At 38.7% G+C, this 24,650-nt stretch overlaps 1 protein-coding gene across 4 annotated transcripts in view; it reads right to left on the bottom strand.

Annotated features, from left to right (window-relative positions):
* dre4 (SPT16 homolog, facilitates chromatin remodeling subunit dre4) overlaps positions 1–24,650 on the bottom strand; it is a 94,278-nt gene that overhangs the window by 30,310 nt on the left and 39,318 nt on the right. For all 4 annotated transcript variants that reach the window (XM_067134187.1, XM_067134179.1, XM_067134197.1 and 1 more), the window contains exons 12-16: positions 22,407–22,605; positions 20,086–20,281; positions 17,886–18,155; positions 15,374–15,485; positions 14,126–14,308 (exon numbers count right to left, since the gene is read on the bottom strand). In XM_067134187.1, the coding sequence (XP_066990288.1) occupies positions 14,126–14,308; positions 15,374–15,485; positions 17,886–18,155; positions 20,086–20,281; positions 22,407–22,605 (960 nt within the window). The remainder of the gene's footprint in view (positions 1–14,125; positions 14,309–15,373; positions 15,486–17,885; positions 18,156–20,085; positions 20,282–22,406; positions 22,606–24,650) is intronic.

Raw genomic sequence — 24,650 nt, 5'->3', positions numbered from 1 at the left:
GTTAAAGCAAATGACACAGATGTTCTTGTCGTTGCAGTCAGTGCTTTCTCCACTCTCCACAATCTAGGGCTAGAGAAGCTATGGGTGGCATTTGGCCAAGGCCAGAGCCTGCGCTGGATTGCTGTGCATGACCTGTGCAACTCTCTGGGCCAGGAGAAGGTGAATGGCATGCTCTTCTTCCATGCGTTCACAGGCTGTGATACAGTGTCAGCCTTCTCCGAGCAAGGGCAAGAAGACCGCCTGGCAGACATGGAACATCTTTCCAGAGGCCTCCACTGTGTTCTCCAAACTGAGTCACTACCCCTCTCAGAGTGGAAGAGAGTGACCTGAAGGTCCTGGAGAGGTTTGTCATACTTATGTATGAAAGATCCAGCACTGCTGGCACTGTGGATGAGGCTAGACTTGATATGTTTGCCAGAAAACAAAGGGCATATGAGGCCATTCCACCAACCAGGGGAGCTCTCTCCAACACACCAAGCGTGCTGCGACCAGGCTGGTTTGTGTGGGGCAGGCCACCCAGTGTCAGCCACAGCCAGAGAACCCTGCTGAGTGGGGATGGCAAAGTCTGGTGAAGCATGGCAAGTCCTCTGGACAACCAACTCGCCCTTAGCCAAGAGTTGCCAACAGCTACCAAATGTGGATGCAAAGCAGGCTGTCGGAAAGGTGCAAGTGCTACAAGCTGGGTCTTCCCCTGCACAGCTCTGTGCACTTGCAAATGTGAAGTCTAGATAAATATTGCCCTCTCTTCAGTAGATAATCTTGCTTGAGCATCCAACGTGTCATGCTATGCCTACCTTCTTATCCTCGAATTTTTCAAAGGTGTAGGTTGAGAGACCTATACATAGATTGGTTGCGTTTAGTCCGTATTTCTCTTCTTTTCTTTTTTTATGGTTACAGTCTTAGACACAATGTTGTATGTGACCATACCATTACTATTTCAGTTGAAAATAGCATATTAGTTAAACTGTCTGATCACATGAATATACCATTAAATAAAAACAGTTGGTCTCTATGTCTAGCGCTGTGGATAGAAAAAAAAAACTTTTATGGCAACCATTTTGTACGCCATCTTGGTTACAATTCATTTAGTAAGGGTTTTCAATAAAATGTGTGGTATGGAACATTTTTATAACCTAAAAGTCGAGGTTTAAAAAAAAAACTGGCATATTCCATCCAATAGATGCTCCCAAACCAGTGAATTCAACATAGATGGCGTGCCATTTTGAAAAATAGCCGCCATCTTGGATTTTCAGGTGGCCAGCGCCCTTTTCTAAGAGAGCGTAGTCTTAGGAATGTTTGTGCCAAATTTCATGCTTGTTTCACTATCTGAACGATTTTTACAGCAATCTGCTGCACTAATAGAGGATTGGAAGGTATACCCCCTATACTTCTTCCCCCAATACCATGCCAACCACAGCCAATGGGCTTAACGTACTGCAATTATCATAGATTGTCTCCACATCATACAAATAATGGGAGACGAACACTGATTTTGACTTCCAGTCTGCTGGCTGGAGAATCATGGGGAGCGACAAGTTTTTCTTAAAAGCCAATGAAGTGGCAACTGCTCTAACCTCATGAGCTCTTACTTCAAATATAGAGAGATTGTCTTCTTGGATCTTTGAGTGTGACTCAAAAATATCAATTTTTGAAAGTAAATTGTAATTTCCCTAACTATATAATCCTGAGGTCCTTTACATTAGGAGAATTACTTTCAGCGTAGGCTGGAAACGGTTGTTAAACCCTTGAGCAAGGTGGTTAGGCAGTAACCATCGCCAGGCAGGCAGGAGTACCCGCCCGCCCAGATGTAAACATTCCAGTTTATCTTTCAGCCCATGTTCAGATTGAGGGGTAGCATGAGGTGGGCATAATATATAATGCATAATATATAATGTAAAGGACCTCAAGTTTGTATAGTTAGGAAAAATACAATTTACTTTCAAAAATTGTGATTTGTTCCGACACGATATACAAACCATCGGTCCTTTACATTAGGAAGACTCACTGGTTGGAGGGAGGAATCTGAGTGAGTCTCCTGAACTGACTGGAGTTCTTCACACCTGGGCTCCTCCTACTGGTTGAAAGAGCAAGGAGTACCCGAGCCTCTGACATATTGATTGGAGTGTAGGAACTGCAAGATCAAATGTCAGATACTGGACCTTTTTGCATGAGTGAGGAAATGTGACTCATACAAAATAGGCTGGAAGAATCTTAGAGTCGGATGCAGTAGGGAAAAGCTGAAATAGGGTTTCCCTTATTGCCAGACTCTCCTTCCTCCCCTTGCTTGAGGAAGGAGCAGAATTGATTTTATGATTCTAGGAGAAAAATAGAACGGGTGCTCGATGCATAGTCTTACCGCATCAGCGCCAGGTCCAGCACGTGTTGGTTTGAGTCCTATTCTCATCCTGAAGGAGGAGAAGTAGAAGAACGGGGAAGGAGGAAGAGAGGCCTGTCACTCTCGGTATCCTTCTCACTTCCAGAACCAACACCTTAGGCGAGATGCTACTCGTCCTCTTGTAGGAGCCGGGTAAGAAAACATAACTTGTTGAGCAGCCACCACAGGGCCAAGGAAAAAAGGTTCTAAGGGCCTGTGGGTAAGACCATAGGAAGACAAGTGTGTGGTCTAAGAGACCACGTCTTGCTTCCAGCCCGACAAAAACTTCCAGAATGCGAGGGATGGACCAAGGCATCGGCTTCGTGAGCTCTCTGGTGGAAGGTACTGGTATCGTTGTCGTCAGCTGCCGAGTACCTCCTTCGATCGTTTCACGAAGCCAGGAGGAAGATGTATCCTTATACACTTCTTCCTTGGGAGAGAGAGTACAAGCGAAAATGTCGACTGATTATATGTTAGTTTTATAAGTTAGTCACTATTTTATTTTTATTTTCTGCATTGGTGAAGTGGTATGGGCATTACAAAATGTATAAAAATAAAAAAAGAAAACACGTTTAATTTTATAAGACGTTTATTCCTTATGTTTAAAAAGTATGTTCTTGTTGTGACGTCACAGGAAGTGATGCCATAGGACGAAAACGCGGGTGGGAGTGTTGAACAAATGGTGGCAGGGAAGAGATAACTCTCTGAAGGTTAGGTCGATAATAGTTGGGTTGTAAGTCTGTTTTGTGGTATTTGTTGTCTTAAGCTGGATTGCACAGTGAAAAAAGAACAATGTGAACAGGTGAGTGGATCACATAACTGAATCATTTAAGGACAGGTTAGGCTAGCAAAATTTTCAAGTGGTAGCAGAGCGTGGTTCGTTAAAAATGGACGGATCTGATGGTAAACTTTGGGAGATGAAATGGAGAAGAGACTGTCCGAGATTTAGCAGGGCACAGGGCGATTATAAAGGATGGAGAGGACAAGTCGAAGATTGGCTTGAGGTGTGTGGAGAAGAAGTGAAATATCTGGGGATAGAGATAACAATGAGCTTAAAAGGGAAAGCTTTAGAAGTAACAGAAGGAATAGAAAGAGAGGGTTCAAAGATAATCCTATCCAAACTAGATGAAGTGTATCTAAAAGATCCGTTAATAGAAAATTACAGTAAAATGAAAAACTATTTTAAAATAGAAAGAGAATCTAGTGAAAAGATGAAATATTTTATAATTAGGTATGAAAAGGCAGAGTCAGAGCATAGTAGGGCACTAGGGAAAAGCATGCTTGAAGGGGAAGCAAAAGGTTTTCATGTACTAGAACAATCGAATCTCACAGAAGATCAAAAACAAATGGTTGGGATCAGAAGGTTGTGAGAATTTTGGGCAAGGGTGGAAAAATCAAAGATATCAGGGAAAGGTGAATCGAGGTAGAGGTGGAAGAAATCCTTTAAATAAAGATGGGAAAGTAACATTGTGTGCTATATGCAAATCGGAATGGCATTGGGCCAGAGATTGTCCTCAGAATTTTCAAAATAAGAAGAAATCAGAAACTGGACAAGAAGAAGAAAAAGTTTATATAGGAGAAGTTAGCAAAACAGAAGAATCATCTTGGGAAGAGGTTGATGCAATTTTAGACACAGGATGTAAGTCAACAGTTTGTGGGGAATTGTGACTAGCACGCATTGCTGTGGGTTTGAATCAGGAAGAGTTGAGGAGAATGAATGATACTAAGAAAGAGTCTAATAAAGTACTTAATTTCGGTGAGTCATCATACAAGTCGAAAGGAGTAATGGAAATACCAGTGATAATGAAAAACAGAAAGTTTTATTTGAAGATAGAAATTTTGCAGGGTGATGGACCATGGTTAATAGGTAAGAAAACCATGAGTAAAATGGGGATGACCATAATTTTACAGGAGAATTGTGTTAAAATATAAGTATTAGGGGAAATGAAGGTAAAGTTAAGAGAAGACAGACAGGGCCATTTAAGAATACCAATTTTGAGGAGGAAGGTAGAAGAATTATTATTGGAGGGTTGGAAGGGAAAGAGTCTAAGGGAAATTAAAGGTGCAATGATGAAGTTACATCTACAATTTGGCCACGGAAGTGGAGATAAAATATGGAAGCTAACAGAAGAAGCACAGCGGAGTGATGGTTTGAGAGAGAAGGAAAAAGAGGAAATAAAAAAGTTACTAACAGACTTAATTGCAAGTTGTGAGGTATGTAAAAGATATAAAAGAAAACCAGCTAAACCAGTACTGCAATTTTCTTGGAGTAAGACATTTAATGAAGTTGTAGCAATGGATGTGGGAGAGACATAAGAGAGAAAGTTCTTGGTAATGGTAGATATGGCAACAAGGTATTGTCAGGCTTTTTGGATAAAAGACAAGAAACCAGAAACTGTTATAAAGACACTTTTTGACGGTTGGTTTGCTATATTTGGGGTACCTTCCAAAATATTATCAGACAATGGGGGAGAATTTCAAAATGAAAAAGTAAGGCGGATGGCAGAAAGATGGAATATTCAAGTACTAGCCACAGCATCAGAATCTCCATGGAGTAATGGACTGTGTGCAAAGACAGCAGGCATAATGAAAGAAAGCTTAAGAAAGATGAAAGATGAGGAGGAAGTGGACTGGTCCATAGCATTAAGATGGGTAGTGAGTGCTAGGAATTGCTTAATAAATAATGGTGGTTTCTCCCCTAACCAATAAGTATTTGGGAAAAACCCTTCTTTGCCTAATTTAATGGGAGAAGAAAGTTCAAGTCCTGCAAGCAGAGAGAACGGTAAGGAAGAAAGCATAGTAAGAGATACACTGAATGCAATATATAAGGCCAGAGAAGTGTTTATAAAAAAATGAGTCTTGTAATAAAATACGAATTGCTCTAAACAAAAATGTCAGAGAACATAAATTTGAAGAAGCAGTAGTGGGAGACGAGGATTCTATAAGAGAGAAAGTGAAAATGAATGGAGAGGACCTGCTCAGGTAGTGGGAGTATCAGGTAAAATAGTAGTGGTTAAACATGGGGATTCTTTGAGAGAAGCAGCAAGAATGCATGTTACTAGGATTCAAAGACTATCACCAGAAAAAGAGAAGATACTTAAAATAGACAAAACACACACTGTGAAGGAAGAATCCCTTGCATCAAAGGAAGGAAATATAGATGGGCAGGAAGGAAAGGAGATGGTAACTGGCTGGAGAAGGAATGCAGATACAGAAGAGACTACAGAAAGAGATTTGGCAGAGGAAACACTAGAAGATGAAGGGGAAAGTGAGGTAACAGAGAAAGTGAGGTAACAGAAGAAAGTGAGGTAATAGAAGATGAGTTAATAGAAGAGATACCCAAAGTCAGAAAGGGAAACAGAGTTAGGGCTATAAACAAAAACAAAGGACAAGTAGAAGAGTGGACTATATTGAGTCTTGCAGGGCAAAGATCAAGCAAATCTTGGGCTGATTCGTACAATGTAGAAGACTCACAGTCAGGTGACAAGGGATGGGTTAACTTAAAGAGATTATAGCCATGTAGAAAAAATTGAAGATGAAGAGGTTTTGCTAGTATTTGAAAACAGAAGTGTAATTGAAGCTAAAGAGAAGAAACTACACAGTTGGAGAGAAAACAAGGTATATAAGGCAGTAAATGATATTGGACAAAAAGCTATATCTACAAGATGGATAGTAACTGAAAAGGTAAAAGGGGGGGAAAGGATAAGTAAAGCAAGATTGGTGGCTAGAGGTTTTGAAGAAGAAATGGCTGAATGGGAAAAAATGGTCCTACATGCAATGCCAAAATTTTAAAATTTTGTTTGACAGTAATAAAACTGAAAGACTGGAATTGTTATACGTTATATGTAAAAACTGCATATCTACAAGGTGATGAAATACAACGCGAGGTATATTTAAAACCACCTAGTCAAGATGGTTGGAGTGGATTATGGAAATTGAAGAAAACTGTTTACTGGCTCAAGGATGCATCAAAGGCATGGTATTGTAAGGTGGTAAAGTGGTGGAGGAGCTTAAAGACGAGAGGAGTAGATTAGAACCTAATATATTCTTTTGGAAGAAAGACAATAAATTGAACGGTATTTTATGTACACATGTAGATGATTTTTGCTATGGAGGAACTGAAGGATTTTTAAAAGAAACAACTGGGAAATTGAAAGGGAAATCGCAAGTAGGAGAACAAGAGAGTAAAAGTTTCAAGTACATAGGAGTAATAGTAGAGCATAAGGAAAATGGAATTTGTCTTAATCAGTGGCAGTATATAAATTCTATAAGAGAACCAGAAGCCAGAAGATTTACAGGTAATAGAGTATTCGGACAATAGGAGTTAACAGAATATAGATCAGTGGTAGGACAGTTGATTTGGGTATCGCTACATACCATGCCAGAAATATCATATGATGTTAGTGAATTAAGTAAAGCTTTTAAAAAAGGAACGACTCAAGATAAGAGAAAGCTGATTAAAATGGTGAGAAACACTAAGAGCATAATGGGAGAAGTGATAATAAGTGAGTTAGAAGAAGAAAAGATTTATTGGGAAGCCTATGCAGATGCTTCATTCGGGAATATTGAAGATGGTCATACTCAATTAGGTTATGTGATATCATTGACAGATGGTGGAAATCCAGAAAATCCAGAAGAGTAGCAGTGTCCACCATTGAAGCAGAAGCTCTGAGTGTGGGGGAGGCCACAGAAGGATTGATATATTTCAAACATTTGTGGGAAGAGATAGTAGGAGGGAAAAAATTAGAAGCACTGGTGAAAACTGATAGTAAAACCCTAATGACTGCAATAAAATCAAGTACTGGAGTAAGTAGTAAGAGATTAAAAATTGATATTGCAGCAATAAGAGAAACAATGGAATCTGGAGAAGTAAGTGAGGTGAGATGGATAAAAGGAAAGCATCAAATAGCTGATGTATTGACCAAAGCTGGAGTTTCTGGAGAAAGCATTAGGAATTATGTAGTGGGTAAAGAATTGGAGAATAATGGAGATTAGAGGGGATTAGGATAAGAAAAGGCTGGAGGGGAGGGAGAAGGAGGTAAGTGTGATTATATGTTACTTTTATAAGTTAGTCATTATTTTATTTTTATTTTCTGCATTGGTGAAGTAGTATGGGCATTACAAAATGTATAAAAAGAAAGCACACGTTTAATTTTATAAGACGTTTTTATAGCAAAGCATTCCTTATGTTTAAAAATTATGTTCTTGTTGTGACATCACAGGAAGTGACGTCACTGGATGAAAACGCGGGCGGGAGTGTTGAACAAATGGTGGCAGGGTAGAGAGAGCTCTCTGAAGGTTAGGTCAATAATAGTTGGGCTGTAAGTCTGTTTTGTGGTTTTTGTCGTCGTAAGCTGGACTGCATAGTGAAAAAAGAACAACGTGAACAGGTGAGTGGATCACGTAACTGAATCATTTAAGGACAGGTTAGGCTAGCAAAATTTTCATCGACGACATCCAGGTTAGGAGTGTCGAGCCTTTTCGGAAAGTACCACAGCTCCCTAAAGGACAAAGTAATGAATGATCTGGATCAGTGATACAAAGTCCAAGGAGGAGGGGAACAAGGATGACTCGAACCTGACAATAGATGCCGATGGATTTGGAGTCCACCTACGATATCTGAGGAGTCGAGGTATTGATCCCTTTCACCTATTCTTCCATCTTCTACACCAAGGCCAGAGCGAGATGAGAGATGGTCATATGAGGGCACATCTCTATCCAATGACTCTCGTAAGGGCGTGCAGCATGGGACAGGAACACTAAATGAGAGTCACATGCCACCCAGGGAACAGTTCCCTGGGACAGCAAGACCAAAGGAGCTTCTCATCCGTAGTTAAATCTTGACTGAGGAGAAGAAGGCTACTTCAGATAGCAGACTAGGTCGCAAGGGCCTATGTTCTTCGCAAATGAAAGGGAAAGAAGCAACCCTCGGCAGAGAAGACAAGAGAAGACAAGAAGTCCAGACTTGAAGAACGACTGACCCGAGAAGGAGTTCCGCAACGACACCCACCAGCGAAGACGGCTCCAGACCCTGGGAATGTTGCAGAGGACTTCAAGAGATATCCAACTATAGCAGCTGCCGCTCGACGGGATAGCCTATGCTTGCAAGGGAAGCTGGAAGGTCTCCCAGTCCCAAACATACTGGGATGTACTGCCTGAAGAACCACTTGTGTAGCTGTTACAGGAGGTTGGGTTAAGCAGAGCTCTTTTCGACGCCTCGGCTATCAGGTCAGGCGAGAGGTGAAGCCTTCCAGCATTTGTCTGTAACTCGGGGTGAGCAATGCTTGAGAACCCCTAGCGAAACAGACAAATACGGAGGAAGGACAAATATAGATATCAAGTTTCCCAGAAAGGCAGAATGCCTCGCCATAGTGGCCCCTGGGTCTGGTATGAAGAAGTGAGGAAAAAAAAACTACCGACCTGTGCAGGGAGGCAACAGAAAGACGGTAGGGATTTCTCAGTTGAGCAATCTCTTCGACAGTCTTCAAGTGAGCAGCATGTTCTGTCCCGATCACACAAACCTGTGGCCAAGTTCGCCTGCCAATACATCCCCACCAGGGATGCATCTGGCTAACTGAGATGTTGAGTGTGCTATAGAACACTCCAGTACCTGCAAATGTCGACAGATGAAACAGGAGGAAAAAAACGATTCCGTCTTGTTTGTTGACAAATGCCACTACTGTGGTTTTGTTGTTCAATGAACCACTGAGTGTCGCAAAACTCGTCCTGAATTCTCAGAAGGCCAGAAGGCTGCCTTGAGTCCAGGATGGTGATGAGAAAGTGCTAATTGTCTCGGTCCCACACTTTCAAGATAAAGTCTTACAGGTGTGCGCCTATTCCTCGATCGGTGAATCCAGAAGTAGACACACAATGTGAAGGGGATATTCAAGCATATTGGAAGGTTCCTTCAATCAAGCATTAGTCTAACTCCTTCCTCATACTTCGAAGAGGAAAGAAGGATGGAGGAATGGAAACAGACTTCCATTCTCCGCCATGGGAAAGCTTCTGCAAGATGACAGGATACCGAGACAATCAGCTCTAGCCAGGCTGGCATTTCTCGAATTGGGAGCATGGGAGAGGAAGCAGAATGGAAAGAATTGCCAAGACCTAAGGGTAAAAGATACTTCTCCTGAAGGAATCCATTCCCAGGTCTTGGCAATGTCGTTGCCAGCTCCAGAGACTTGATGAGTATTATTTCATCCAGGAATCTACAGTAGGAGAACTTCTTCCCAGTTGATACTTCTTTCTCTCTTCCCTTCTTCCCTCCTACCTTATGGGAAAGACGGTGGAAAGAGACACAGTTATGTGCACTTTCCTAGAAGGGAAGGAGAGGGCTATGTTCCGCAATCTTCTATCGAAGCCTGGGACTTCATAGGAGTTGAGGGGGGTCTGGCTTGAAGAGGGCAAAGGAGAGAGATCTCTACTGAAGGTGAGAAGGAAGAACCTACGGGGAGAGAAAAGGAGGGGGGGAAAGGCCATGAAGGGTGCTGTGGAAACGGAACTTACAGACAACGCCTGCAACCTCCCACCCGCCCCATAGTTCTCTAAGCGCAGGCGGCGAAAACAACATTCAGCACAAATAGGAAGGAAGTAGTCATGCCCCTGTACACGGAGGGTGGGAGCCCAAGAAGGGAAGCGAACTCTTACATCCCGATTAATGTAGGGGAGCGAAGATATTACGTCTCAATCTAATATCTCTGATTGTACAGGGGAATGCCTTCAGTATCTAAATAAAGGGCTACTGTAAGAGAAGCATTACCACTCGGTTACGCTACTCTAATTACGCCCTTGGCCGTCAAACCCCAAGACACAGGGCAGGGGAACGACGGCTTATGCAAGGTTATCACAAATCGTGGGTTTGTATTAATAAATATCAAACACACATAATATATACAAAAAAATACATTAAGATCCCACCGGGATAATAAGAGCTTAACAACAGTCAGGCGGAGAAAACCGAAACCATGTCTGCAACGCATGACGGCCGAAAGCAAACTGGAATGTTTACATCTGGGCAGGCAAGTATTCCCGCCTACCTGGCGGTAGTTACTGCCTAACCACCTTGCTCAAGAGTTTAACTGCCATTTCCAGCCTACGCTGAACGCAATTCCTAATGTAAACGACCGACAGTTTGTATATCGTGTCCGAACAAATGTCTTTTACAAAACGGTCTAATTCTGAAGCCGTGAACATAATCTTAGCAGAGTTAAGAGCCGATCTCCGCAATGTGTCTACAAGGCTGGAGTCCCCTTGGGAGGAGGCAGAAACTCCCAGTGAAGGTGCTTCCCCAGTGGAGTAAGACAAGTCCCTCCTTGGTGACAGACGGGGGGGAGGTGCACTGAAAACCGCTTTACCGAGCTCCCTCTTTCCTGCTAACCAACTGTCAATGTCCGCTAATGTCTTCCTAGAGGATGGGGAGAGGATCATCTTTGGTAGTCTGGAGGCCTCTACTGGCTGTCTCATCATGAAGGCTGAACCAGGTGATGACGGGGCCCTTGGAGAGAAGAAAGTTGGATAGTAGAAGAGGAAGTATCTCAAGGGGGCCGAATATGCTGACGTAGGATGATCTTGTTCAACGGCTTCTTCGTCTTCTTCCTCATTTGATGTAATGGGAGAAGGAGCTAAGTCTGCCTGATCCTGTGTAGCAGCAGGTTTCTTTTGTAAAAGTCCAAGGATATTATCCAACTACCGTTGGATAGGTTCCAACAAAGGATCTGTGATGGCAAGCGTTGGTGCCAAACGTTTGGGTTCTTGCGCCAAGCATACCGAAGGTGAGAATCATGGCACATGGCGCTCGGAAACTGGGTGTCACTCGGCAACTGGGCTCTCAGACACTGAGTGCTTGTAACTCCATCGCTCGGACACTAGGTGATCCGACATATACACTTGGACACTGGATGTTCGGACACCATGAGCTTGGAAGTTTGGCGCTTCGACACAGAATGATTGGACACTACACATTCAGAAACCAGGCGCTCGGCCACTGGACTCTCAGACAACTTGGATGAAGAATGCTGCATCATAGACTGGCTCACCGTCATCAAAGTGTCACACACAAGCTGACCGGGACTAGAAGTTATGCATTCAGACACTGGGCATTTGGACACAGAACACTCGGTAACACCACACATTCGGAGCGCCCAACTTGGATGAGGAATGCCACGTCAAAGACTGGCTCTCTGTCACCAAAGTGTTATGCACAACCTGCTCGGGACTAGCCCAAAAGCTGCAGGAGGGAAGAGGACTGTGCTCTTGTTCCCTGGGAATCTTGCTTGGGAGTGGGGAAGTGCGCTGAGTGGAAGGAGCATGCCTTTTCAATGGCCTTGACACTTTTTAAAATTGTTTACGCCTCCTGTCCACACTGGTGTCTGAATCACTGGATGACACATCATGCACATCCGGATGAACGCCTTTCCAATGGTGTTCCGCCGAGTCCTGGGTTCAATCAACAGGCTAGGTTGAGGGGGCAACTACCCATGGGCAAACCCCACCGACCTCCCTTGGACTTCCTCTGAGGTTTGGGGGAGTCTAACGACCTTTGTCTAGGAGCACTGGTGGGACGAGTAGTCACCTCCTCCACTTGCACCAAACACTAATTATGCTTACCTGTCTAGGCTGGCGATGGCATCGGGTTTGGAAAACGGGAGCTAGGTAACGGAGTTCGAGGAAAAGTCAGAGGGCTGGTGATCGGGGAGAACACAGGTAGAGGTGTAGAAGGTACAGGCTGAGAAGCAATATCCAATTCTGGAGTAGAAACCTGACTAGCTAAACCTTTAGCCTCGGCTCTAGCAGCTGCCTTTCTCTGTCTGTCTCTTTGGAGTCTATCTAGATGTGCTTCCTAAACTTTCCATTTACCCTGATCCCAGTCTTTGCATTCGTCACATTTAAGTTCAAATGAGCAAATTTGCCCTCTACAATGGCAACACAAAGTGTGAGAGTCATACTTAGCAGAAGTAAGCCTAGTATTACAGCCTTTGCTACAATACCTAATACTAGACATGCTAGAATCTGACATACTAAGTCACAATAAATCACTAGACATGCTAGAATCTGACATACTAAGTCACAATAAATCACAAGTCTGAATAATCAACTAGCTAAGCTAATAAATAGCACGCTGCCAACACGAATGAATACTTCACCAAAGGCGAAAGATACAACTATCTGGCAAAATTAAAATCCGAGCCGCTCAACCAACCGTGTACAGTTGTTGAACGGCAGAAACGAATTGGGCTCTTCAGCAATGTTGTACCTATTCTTCCACAGTAGTGGGCAGGGTCTAGTTACCTACACTAAAACGAGTGCGTTAACGCGAATTTCAAATTTAGAACTGCTGCAGTTCAGTGAAACTAATAGCTACGTAGTTACTTGGTAAGTTACTTATATAAAACTTCTTCCTTAAAATAACCACCATTACTTCTTTCAAGATATTCCAGAGCTGATAAAATTTATGCTTTTAAGAGAAGAGAGCATTACAAACAATGAATATAATGTAAACCCAAAGATTGGAATACTACTCCCCAGCAGTATAAGACAGATCCAATCAAACTGAATACAGTATACTGTATATATATATATCACTAACAAGAGCCAAGATCCTTAATACGAAACAGTTACATGCATTAACAGCTGAGGACTAATGTAGATCTCCTATGTACCCACAACCCTTATCAGTGATCAATGACTTCCTACAAACAATACATATAGCAAACTGAACCTTCAAGATGCAAGCTATTCACAAACACCAACAAAACAAAAAGCATACCATCACAAGCCCCAACCCATTATAAAATGCACTCACAAAGCAAATCACAAAAGGAAAATATGTTACGTATACTAGCATACACACACTTGTTAATATAAATAACAGTTACAACACACATTACAATGTTGTCAAGAACTGGAAATTAGACTGAAAGCACCAGTTTTTGCATGACCTTGAATAATTACACTACCTCCATTCCTTATCCCATTTTTCCACAACAAAGTATAATGCATTATGGATTCCTATTATGATACTGGGTCCTGAATATCCAGAATTATTCATATGATTCCTAGCCATAGGTGGACAGTCTTTATCATCTATTCCTAATATTTCTTTAAATTTTACTTAATCTACAACTTCAAAGATTTTGAAATGTGGCCAAATGATCAAGCATCTTCCTTTTATAGGTTGCAGTAGCTGTATACACTACATCTAAAATGCTTCACCATAAACCAATTTACTGCATACACTACATCTAAAATGCTTCACCATAAACCAATTAAGTGTTAACTCACCGGTTATAATAGTTATTGATAATAAATAAGAATTAAATTCTACTATCTATGGGTGTAACATTGATACACATAGCTTACAAATATGAAACATAGGCTACATGCAATTAAAGCAATATGTAAATATGTCCACACCTCACTGATTACACAATAGAATAATATTCAAAGAGCACAAAAGAAGTGACAACCATCTATCAAACCTGACAGTCCACAGCAAAATTTTCAATAGTTTATGAACTTTACAAAACCACAGATATCTGTCCACCCTTACCTGATGAACAATCAAAACTGGTTTGACATATGTGTATTAGCTTTCCTTACAAACATACACTAGCCAAGTAATCTATTTCAATCACTAAATACATAAAAAAACTTCAGCACCTGACATTTCATTACAGATTGTTTCGATATGTAGCAAAAACTTTTAAAGTCTTTCACTTAATATTTACATTTGTAGATTCGAACAATTATTACCTTTTCAGTGAAACTTTTGAAGGCCGATGTGAGCTTGTGACGTAACTCTCTCTCTGCCTGTTCTGCTGACAAGTCATCACGATCATGCATGTGTTGATTCTTTCCTAAATCAGTTGTAATTTCACCAACTTCAGTGTAGAATTGGACATCAAGATGCTTCTTTTTACCAAACATGATAGCATGCTGAAGAGACAGAAAATTTCTAATTCTTACGTGAAAATGAGGTGCTAGTTACGATGAAGCCCTTTATTTACAATACTTTATTTTTAGTTGTAATTAAAGAGGGCAGATTTCTTGCTTTTTACCTCATTAATAAAGTTAAAAATTTTGGCTGGTGATCCTGTGAATGTGTAAAACCACACTTGAAACCTATTAATTTTCTTTCAATGTAGACTAGGTAAACTAAAATCAGTGTTCATTCTTGAATAAAAAGGATAGCCTTTTCTTCTATTATCCTGACAGACAATGATGCCCAAAGAAAGAATGCAAACCATCAAGACCAAGATAATAAAGATGGATGACCAAAAAATACAGGGCTCAGAAATCCCAAAGCAGTCCTGCTGCAAATAATTATATCTCTCATCCAACCACAAACTATTCCATCTATAACACTATGTAACCTTTTATTGACTGGGACAACTTTTCACAAACATGAGTTGTCAGTATGCTAAGGAATGTTTCCATGCATAACCAATCAGTCAGTTGAGGTCAGAATGGTCTTCACGATAAACTACTGTTCAGTTTGGTATGCAAAACCAAGTACATTATTACCACACCTGGCCTAAAAGGCTTGTTCTTTATATATAATATATATATACATATATATAATATATATATATATACAGTATTATATATATATATATATATATATATATATATATATATATATGATATTGATCCAGATAAAATAAACAATAAGGCTACCATAGGCAAATATAAAAATACATGAAACTTATCCTAGTACCACAATGGTTCAGTTACAGTCACAGGATTATTGTTGTTTCAAGACAATTATTTGGTTCTTGCTTTATGTAAATCATATCTTTCAAACTACAAACAACAGCAAAACACAAGATCTAGAATACCAGGTTCTGATAGTGTAAATGCTGCAAGCGTTACAAAGTTTACATCAATAATACAATTAATTAACAAGTGGTACATTTTTAGTAATTACTGCCAAAAGAATAATGTAATTTTATATACATTCAAGACAAATTTAAGGATGGCAAGGAAGCCTTATATACAAACCTTGAGATGAAAATGAAGTAAAATGATCATTTCTCCTTCACATGGTTGGAAGAATGCATTCTTAATGTTGTTGTATAATATATCGACCTTATCACCTCGTACACTTGTATACCTGGTGAATAAAAACAAACAATTTAGACAACGATAAATTTCTATAATTATTTGAACAGAATATTTGGAGATGTGTCCCACACTACAGTTCATTAGAAGTATCTGCTCGTCAATGAGAAGTGGAATTTGGAGATGAAAATGTTGGACAGCTAGACAGGAGGAGACCAAGAGAACAGATGAAAATTGAAGGCAGAAAGAAATGAAGCTGGGATAAAGGGTAGTTGCAAGGGTCCCTTAGTAGTCAGTGGTGTGCTGTACCAAGGCCCAATGTAAGTGGTACCTCATCCCCTATTGCAATTAGGAATTACATTAGAATATTCACAACTTAGGAACAATGGTCTGACTAGCAGCTAGAAAACCAATTTACTCTGATACAGAGAAAGGGTGTGAAAAGATAAAAGGCTCTTTACCTCAGCTTAATCCCTCATCAGGGTAGCAGTTTTAATGAGCATTTTCCAGCTATCTCTATCTGTGTTCTCCCTTACCTCAAATATGTTCCTGAAGGCAGTTAAAGAAGAGAAGAAAAAGTGTGGGAGAGATGAGGAGAAAGAGAAAAGACAGAAACAAGGAGAGGATGAGAAGAGACAGGAAGAAGATAAAGATATGACAAATGAGACAAGACGCATAAACTTACAGGTTTATTTGCAACATTTGAGGATACATGAATAACAAAACAAAATTATGTACAGAACTAGCTTGCAAAAGACTACTGTAAACAGACCATTTCCAAAAGCAGGCAATAAAAGCAACCCTGGGGTCTTTTCCTCTAACTTCTTTCTTTTCATAACACCATCAGCAGGAAAGGGGACTACCTTCCAGTCTAACCCAGATGACTGGCTATGATGGCATGAAGAGAGGGAGTTAAGAATGTTTGACAGCAAGATAGAGAGATCTTGCTGTCAAACATAAATAAAGGAAATAAAGTAAAAGGGTGTAAAGGTGCAACAGGAGAAAAACCTCACAGTTGCACTAGGAAGTAATAGGTAAAGAGATCGGACAGCAAGACTGAAGAAGGGAAGTTGGACTGGAGGAGAAGTTGAAAAGGGACAAAGGGACACTGCTAATACCCATTAGCAATTTTTACAGTGCACCATGCGAGGCTCACTGACCATACTATCCCTCTACTGGGTCTCTATAGACTCGTGTCCTTCTTGACTGATGAAACCGTATAAGGCTGACAACAAACAATTTCCCAAGACTTGCTATAAATCATCTCCAAATAAAGTTTTTCAGCCTTCTCCATAATATGCATCAAGCTTAATTAACATTAGTTTACTCTATCAGCCTCTTCTACCATCCTTATTTCCTAAATCATGGCAATGTATTGGTACAGAACCAAAATTAATTTTTTTCTTGTCCTTCATAAATTCAGATAAGTCAACCTATTATACTATTATACCTATTAGCAAGCAATAAATTCAACATCATTTTCTCAGGTTATTCTATACTTTAACCAGTAAGTGCACATCAAAGTTGTTACTTTATCTTTCCTAGCCATTTTACCCCTTTTAAAAGACCAAATCTTTATGGCCATGGTATGTGTAATAACATCTGTAGTGGCACCATTAAATTTCGTCACACACATAAAGTGTATTAACACTGAACAATAAAAACTAACACTGATATCTGCATATACAAAAGCACATCCTTCCATGAAATTAAATTTTTGGCTGAATTACAGGAAAATTTAAATTTATCCCCAAAAACTTTACTGTATTCTTCTTATGTAATAAGCATCACTGTATTCTTCACATAAGCATTCTGAGAGTACTGCTAAAGCAATACAAGTCCCCTACTAAGCCCAACCAACTTCTAAAAGGATTCTGACCAACACCAATATGGTTCTGGAAAAAGCAGAAAACACCAACACTAATGCTCAATTTCAAATTGCATAAAAACACAGTTGGTGTACACTGAAGGTTAGACTGATGGAAATGAGGAATTCCCTTTGTGCCCATCTATGCATGGTCTATCTTCATACAAAGCTTAACTATAATCCCTTTGACCATGAATAAGTAGTGATTTCAAGAAAGACAGAAACACTGCTACACAAAAATAAGGGAAAAACTGTAGTTACCTCAACTTACTTTGTAGGTTACTGCACACTGATGGATAAACAAACACAATCTCCCTTTCTACACATTACACATTCATGCACGTTTGTCTACCTTTGTACCTAGTATAAACTACATTAACAAGGTAAGCATGACAGAGACATACAGATGGACATATTTAAGGATAATTTAGTCCCTCCCACTCTGTTGGTAGGGGACTAATAACAGTAACTACATTGTAAACATAAGCCTTTCAAAACTGAAGGTAATGTGTAAAATTTTTCTCTCTCTCTATAAAAAAAAAAAAAATCAATTTCACTAAATTAGAAACGTTTAAATAAACTTACCTAAAGCCATTTGTATGTGCTTCCAGAGTACCATTAATTCTCTTCTGTACTATATTTGGACGAATATACAGATCTTTCAGTTTTGGATTTGATTTGTTGTTTGATGCAATGAGTGTATCCTGCTTAACAAGGTCCTCCTTTTCCTTTTCTTCTGCTTCTCTCATCTTGAACTTCTTCTGGACCTCTTTGATAAAACGAAATGCAGTATTCAGATTTGAAGATGGAGCAGACAACTCTCCAGGAGCCTTAGTATTTACACTTCGATAAGTCCTGTTGGGAAAAATCAGAAATGCACCAAAATGAAAATATACACGACAAAAGCTCAATTCTAAGCTCTTGAACAGCTTATCAACATAAGGAAAATCTAAAGTATAACTGTTTACTTGCAGCTCATACTATTCAATCTTTTACTCTTAGTTTATTACTATTTAACTGAATACCTGTAAATTTCTAACATATTACTTATAATACCCATTTTATTTATTTATAAATATTCCATCCGACCAGACTGATTTTACCATGATGAAAAGCACAAACATCATCAAAAGAAAAGGACTGCAGTGTTATACCACATGATGCATGCTGGTGCAAGCTCTAAAGAGAAGTAAACCTTCAAACTCTGGAAGAGGACAGGCAAGGAAGAGATGTATACAAGAGGACAGGCAAGGAAGACAGATGTATACAAGAAGAGGGAAGCTAAAAGGCACATGTGGCAAAGGTAAAGAAGAAGGATCAGGAGGAACGAAATCAGCATATCATCACTGTAGATGGAAAAGAACAAAATATTCCGGGTAAGGAAGTAGCTGAGAAAAGATAGAAAAAATGTTAAAAGGGGAAAATATACAAAGATGAGAACAGAGAAATTAAAGTTGAAAAATATGAGATACCGGAACACTTGACGCATTCTGAAAACCTACCGAGTGAGAAAACAGAAATATGAACTGGATGATACTGGCAAAATAGCATGACTAATAGAGAACTGAACACCTGAAGAGGTTGCAAGGGATCCCAGAAAGATGAAAAGCAGCACGCGTGCAAGTCACTTATGAACTATCAAAACATATAAGAACAAGGCAATGGAAAAGATGGAACCAGAAGAGTAAAAAGAGAGCCACTTCCTTGTATGTGGTTTCCTGACCCTTTTTTTGTTAAGATTACATTAGCTTCACAGTTTTCTTCAATTCCTAGTAGGACTTCAAATTCGTTTTTTCTGATTGTTTCTATATTTTCTAATGAGTAATAGTTATTTCTTTTGTAGGCCATTCTATTACCAGCTTATTCCCCAAGTTGGATGAAGACATCTGTCTGATTGCAGGTACTAAGAATCTCGACCAGTCAAGACCAGGTAGACTTTCAAAAAGTGAGAGCAGGATTTGGCTTAAAATCCAGACCCTATTCTTTTTTTTAATTTGTCTTTTTCATTGTATGGCCTAAGTGCAACAAAACTTGTGTGCTCACTCCGATGATTGAGGTTTCTCATCCACCATCATCTCTGATTTTGCTCATTATGAAACTATAACATTTTGTGCTTGATGGACACCTACCCTTCAGAAAAGTCCTACCAGGAAAAAAAAATATTGCAATTTCACAACATATAGCAGGCTTAAGAGTTCCACCTGATTATGCACCTTACCCTCAATCTGTCACAAGTTTTGCTTCCTTTAACCACATTAGGTACTCCACGCCTGGAAAGGTATGCCAACAAACTTTACCTTCTATAAAACTAGCATGCACTCCATACTGATAATTTTCCTTACACAGAGTTAACAGAGATTCAGCCTTTGCCCGATGCTTTGATCTGGCTAGACAAGCCAAAGAAGAACTACCTCACTGCCTGTTCTTCCTTGTACCTTTCAAGCCACCCCAATCTATCTTGAGTACTAGGAAGTGATTTCACAACTTTTTTTTTTTTGCAAACGTTCATTGTTGAGCAGACTTGTCCTTTTCTTGATCAGTACATCTCTTATACCTATTTTGAATATTTTTTTCTAAACTACCACTAACTCCTTTGGTCTGTTTTAAAATTACTTAATTTCTTTTAGACAAGGTCCTTAAAAGATTTCTTTAAATGTTTGCTGATCAGGTACACTGCACACTTTTGGAAAAATTTTTACCAACTTAGCTGCGTAAAGACACATAAAAAAATATAATTATATGCAATCAACCACACACAGGATCCATGAGGTCCTTATTTACTTACACTTCTTTCACAAAGAGAGCCTCCGGATTCGAGAATGACCCATCACCTTTACCAATATTTGAACCAGGATGGAAGAAGTTGATACGTAGGTAAGTGTAATCTCCCTCCACACTCTGAGAGATATTCTTGATCATTGAGATATGAAATGGAACTGGCATACCATATATGGGGAGAATTACTGTCTCGTATTTGCGATCTGCAATATGAAATTAAAGAAACTAAGATAATATGTAATGATATATACAAATATAATTCTAATGCAAATCCATCACTTCTATGTGCTTATATAAAAATGCTCCCATATACTTCAGCCCCCACTGAAATGACATGCAGCTGATATTACTTGTGGTCTCATGCATGCTGCTGTCAATTTGTTGTAACTTAGCAACATAATTGTGATTTACTTTACAGTTACAAAAATATGCAGTAAATGCAAACTTAACACCAATCTCTCCTTAATATCAATAGCTTTCCTGAACTGAAAATTAAAATCATTCATCGCAAATTTCAGGTAAACCAAAATAAGCCTGGAAGTCCACATAATATTTTCATGAGTTCAGCGATACATTATTTCACATCTTACATAAGAACTACCTTATCACAGAAGAGGATAGGTAAAGGTGAATCTTGATACAATAAAACCAAATGAAATACTAGAAATGATAGCAGTTAAAACCAAGTGATGTGTACAACAAATAACTATACTACTGGCTGACAAGTTTTCTTCTGAGGAAGATGGAAGCATTTTGGACCATTGGAGATGTAAGGGGATAATTCCAAGTAACTGGTTTGTTATGAAACAAATGAAACCATTCTACTTTCCTAAAATAACCATATCATCAGTGGGCGTAACAAAAAAATGCTGCATCCTTAACAACACGACATTTCCAGCAACACCTCTTGCTTTATTGAAAAATTATACACAGGTCACACAAAGGAGTGCAGTTTGATTTTACATGTAATAAAATGTTCTCCACAATTAACAGTTTTTTGTCATAATTTGTTCTCAAATTATACCGTCATATTACCATCCTTATCAGTAGTCTAACTAAACTAATATCTATTCTTGCAATGATGTTTAATTAAACCACTGATTCTTATGACACCAACATGAAAGATTAAGAATTCCAAATCACTAAGTCCCTGTGTTTGGTACTGCTTTTCCCATGTGGGAAACACTGAAGAGACAGGACTCTGTGCTGGTGTAATTAAACTGACTTATTATAATTTTACTAAGGTGAAAAAAGCAATATAAAGTAACAAAAGTTGGGCAAACATAAACTTGTTAAAATGGCATGGATGAGAAGTAAAAATAAACAAATGAGTAACCTCTGGGTTCTATATGTATAGTTTTTGCTGCATTTACAATAGCGTTACTGCCACTGGCTTAAACAATTCTGCGTGCACAGCTGATGGCCATACCCTATTCAAATAAGGTAGCCTTTCAGAATTTCCTTGAAAATTTCCTAGGCATTCCAATACAAAATTTCAATCAATTTCACCATTAAATTAAAGTGTATTTTCAAACCTTACATCGTTATGCAAATCTATCCATGGAAAAAACACTGATGCTTACAAACACATTTTTTACAGTGAATCAAAATCACAAAATTTTCTAGATATGAATTTCATAGTGTAAGAACTCTACTTCTTTCACGTTATACCTCCTAAAACTATACACTTCAGTCATGTCGCACACTGAAAAATTTCATAAATGTAAATGTTAACCTACAAAGGAAATAAAGGAATATATAATTTAGGTCAAATGCCAAGAGCTGGGACCTAGTGGTGAAAGGGAAATTGAGACAAGAAGGTTTTAGAGGTGTAACAGAAGGAAAACCTTAATAACATGAAGAAACAATTGTTAAGAGATGGTGGAAAGATGGAGGAAAGAGAATAAGAACTGAGGTACAGTAAAAGGAATGGAAGGGGTTGCAGCTAGGGGCTGAAGGGATGCTGCAAAGACCCTTAAGTAAAGTCTAGAACACACTGTGTGAAGTGCACAGACAGCACTAACCCCCTACGGGGGAGGAAATTAAGGAAGAAAGCTTTAAAGAAAAACCAGAATAACTGGAGCATCAGTGTGTGAATACAACAATAAACAGAAATGAAGAGTAAACTTGTATCAACATGTTTAATGTTTACTAAATAAATTTATTCACTGTTCTGTTCTACTCTGCTTACCCAGGTCTATCATCAACTGCATAAACTTATTATTTGATTTTACATTACTTTACCTTACAATGACAATAAATGTTAGCCTTGTTACTAGTTACTAAACTTTAAAAATTCATTTGTATTGCAATAACTTTGTACCTTACCTACAAAAATCTTCAAGTCAGAAATCTCAGGTTCTTTGGGAAGATAACTTGATGACCGATACGATACATTGGACTTCCGAACTTTCTGATCTGATTTTATCCCTTTGAGGGCAGCTAAACGTTCTTTGGCGGCTTCATTAGTAGCTATTGCCAATTCCTTTTGATGCTGACGTCTCTTCTCTTCAGTTGACTGTTCTGACTGTAAGTACATAATGCAATTACCAAAAAGATTTTTAATAACTTATTTTTTATTCCAAGTGCTTACATAAACATTTAGTGTACCTCTAAAGGATGATAAAGTTTCCATTTCCAAAACAGGAACTCAATAGTCCTGCCAAATAATTGATATGTCACACCCAAAGCGTTTATTCATTAATAAAGCTTCTTAATAACATTACAAATGATACCGTCATGTTTCTCAACAACAGTTTGTATCTGTCACAGCCTATGAGATGAGAAGGTAACGAAAGAAGAAAATACTTGACAGATTCTAATGTTAAAGGATGCAACCCAATTACTGTAACTGATTTCATCTTACAGCGAAGACTTTTTATTCAATACAGCTCATAATACTCTGGAAATTTCTGAACACCTGTTTGATTTGCTAAATTTGGCAAACCTAAGAGGCAGACAGGTACAGGCAGAGTAAAAAATTTTGATTTTTTTTTAAACAATATATCACCTGTCACAACTTTAATGATGTTATGCATGCAAAGTTTTGCACAAAGTACCAACACCAATATAAAGGCTATACTTGAGAATACTTACAAAAGCACACAATTACATCCAGATGTAATTTGAGCATGGTTAACCAAACTTTTACTACTTTCTCTACACCGTATGTGAATGTCTATACTATAAGCACTTTAAAACCCACTGCATATGCATAAAGAGAAGCCTGTCACCAAAGCTCTTATTGAACCAGGAGGAGGTAGTGAATCAAGCAATCAACTTTTAGAAGAACTGTTAACAAATTTCTTGAATAAGTTTACAATACTCCTGCTTGGCTTCATTAAGATTTAGTGAAATACTTACATAACTCTCAAGACACTAAAACTCTCTTTATTTAGCAATGTACCAAACATTATAAAAAATAACTTCAAAATGTTTTAAGTATAAAATTATGTTTAGTATGCATAAATGAAAGTACTTATATATCAAGTACTATACTTGCAATTCCCCAGGAAGAATATTCTGATATTCAAAATTCATGAACATGCTATAAGCCAATTTAAAGCAGTCAGTCTTGAAACAATTCTCAACTTTATTTTCCAATAATTGTATCTCTCTGCCATAATGTCAAGCAAGCTTTTCAAATATAGTGGGACAGCATCAAGTAATGCATATAAAATCAACCTTTCAAAAAAAAATCCATGATTTGGGATTAACCTTGAAAGACCATGAGACAAATGAATGAAAAATCTTTTTAATACAGTATTAACTAACATAAATATTTTCTCTTCACAATAATAATTATATATCATCCAGAAAGGGAAACAATAAGTTAAATTCATGATTCCACCCATAAACGAAAAAGATATCAATATAAATGTCTGCCTAATGTTTCCTTAATCTTTAAAAATGCTTGGAGTGTTCCAGCTCACTTATATTCACTGTATATCCCTCACAATATATCAAGTATCTGAATCGTTTACAATCCTTTTACAATATATGATTACCTGTACCTCATTGAAACTTGCAAGCTGAATGTAATCTGTGTAGCTGAAATGCCATGGATGTAACCTCACAATCAATTCCAAACTTACTTAAAATAGTCTTCAATTTCAATCAAATGTTTCATGATTTACCAGTGAAACCAAAAATTTCCTCAAATGTACTTACATTAAAAATCACTAGTTTCAAGACTGAAGAAAAGAACCATGCACATAAGTAAGTTACTTGTACTCACAGTTTGATGCTACGAGACCATGCAGTACATGAAACAAATAGGATATTGTATATAATATTTATGAACACGGGAACTATTCAGGATTTTCTAACATAACTATACTGATCACTTTCACTATCACCGCCTCCGACACTGTGTGACACAAAGGTACTCTGTGAAATTCTGCCATTCATGTCCTGTGCTTCATCTTCCGCATATCTCCCCAACCTCACTTTTCATAGTTCACATCCATATAGGTGTGAATCTTCCACCTCCTCTGGTGCCCACCTGACACTATCATGTACCATTCTCCTAATGTTATGATAAGAGCACATCCACACCATCTCAATCTCCCA

Source organism: Macrobrachium rosenbergii, chromosome 3, assembly GCF_040412425.1.
Source record: "Macrobrachium rosenbergii isolate ZJJX-2024 chromosome 3, ASM4041242v1, whole genome shotgun sequence".
Classification (NCBI taxonomy): domain Eukaryota; kingdom Metazoa; phylum Arthropoda; class Malacostraca; order Decapoda; family Palaemonidae; genus Macrobrachium; species Macrobrachium rosenbergii.
This window is presented reverse-complemented; position numbering and strand designations above follow the sequence as displayed.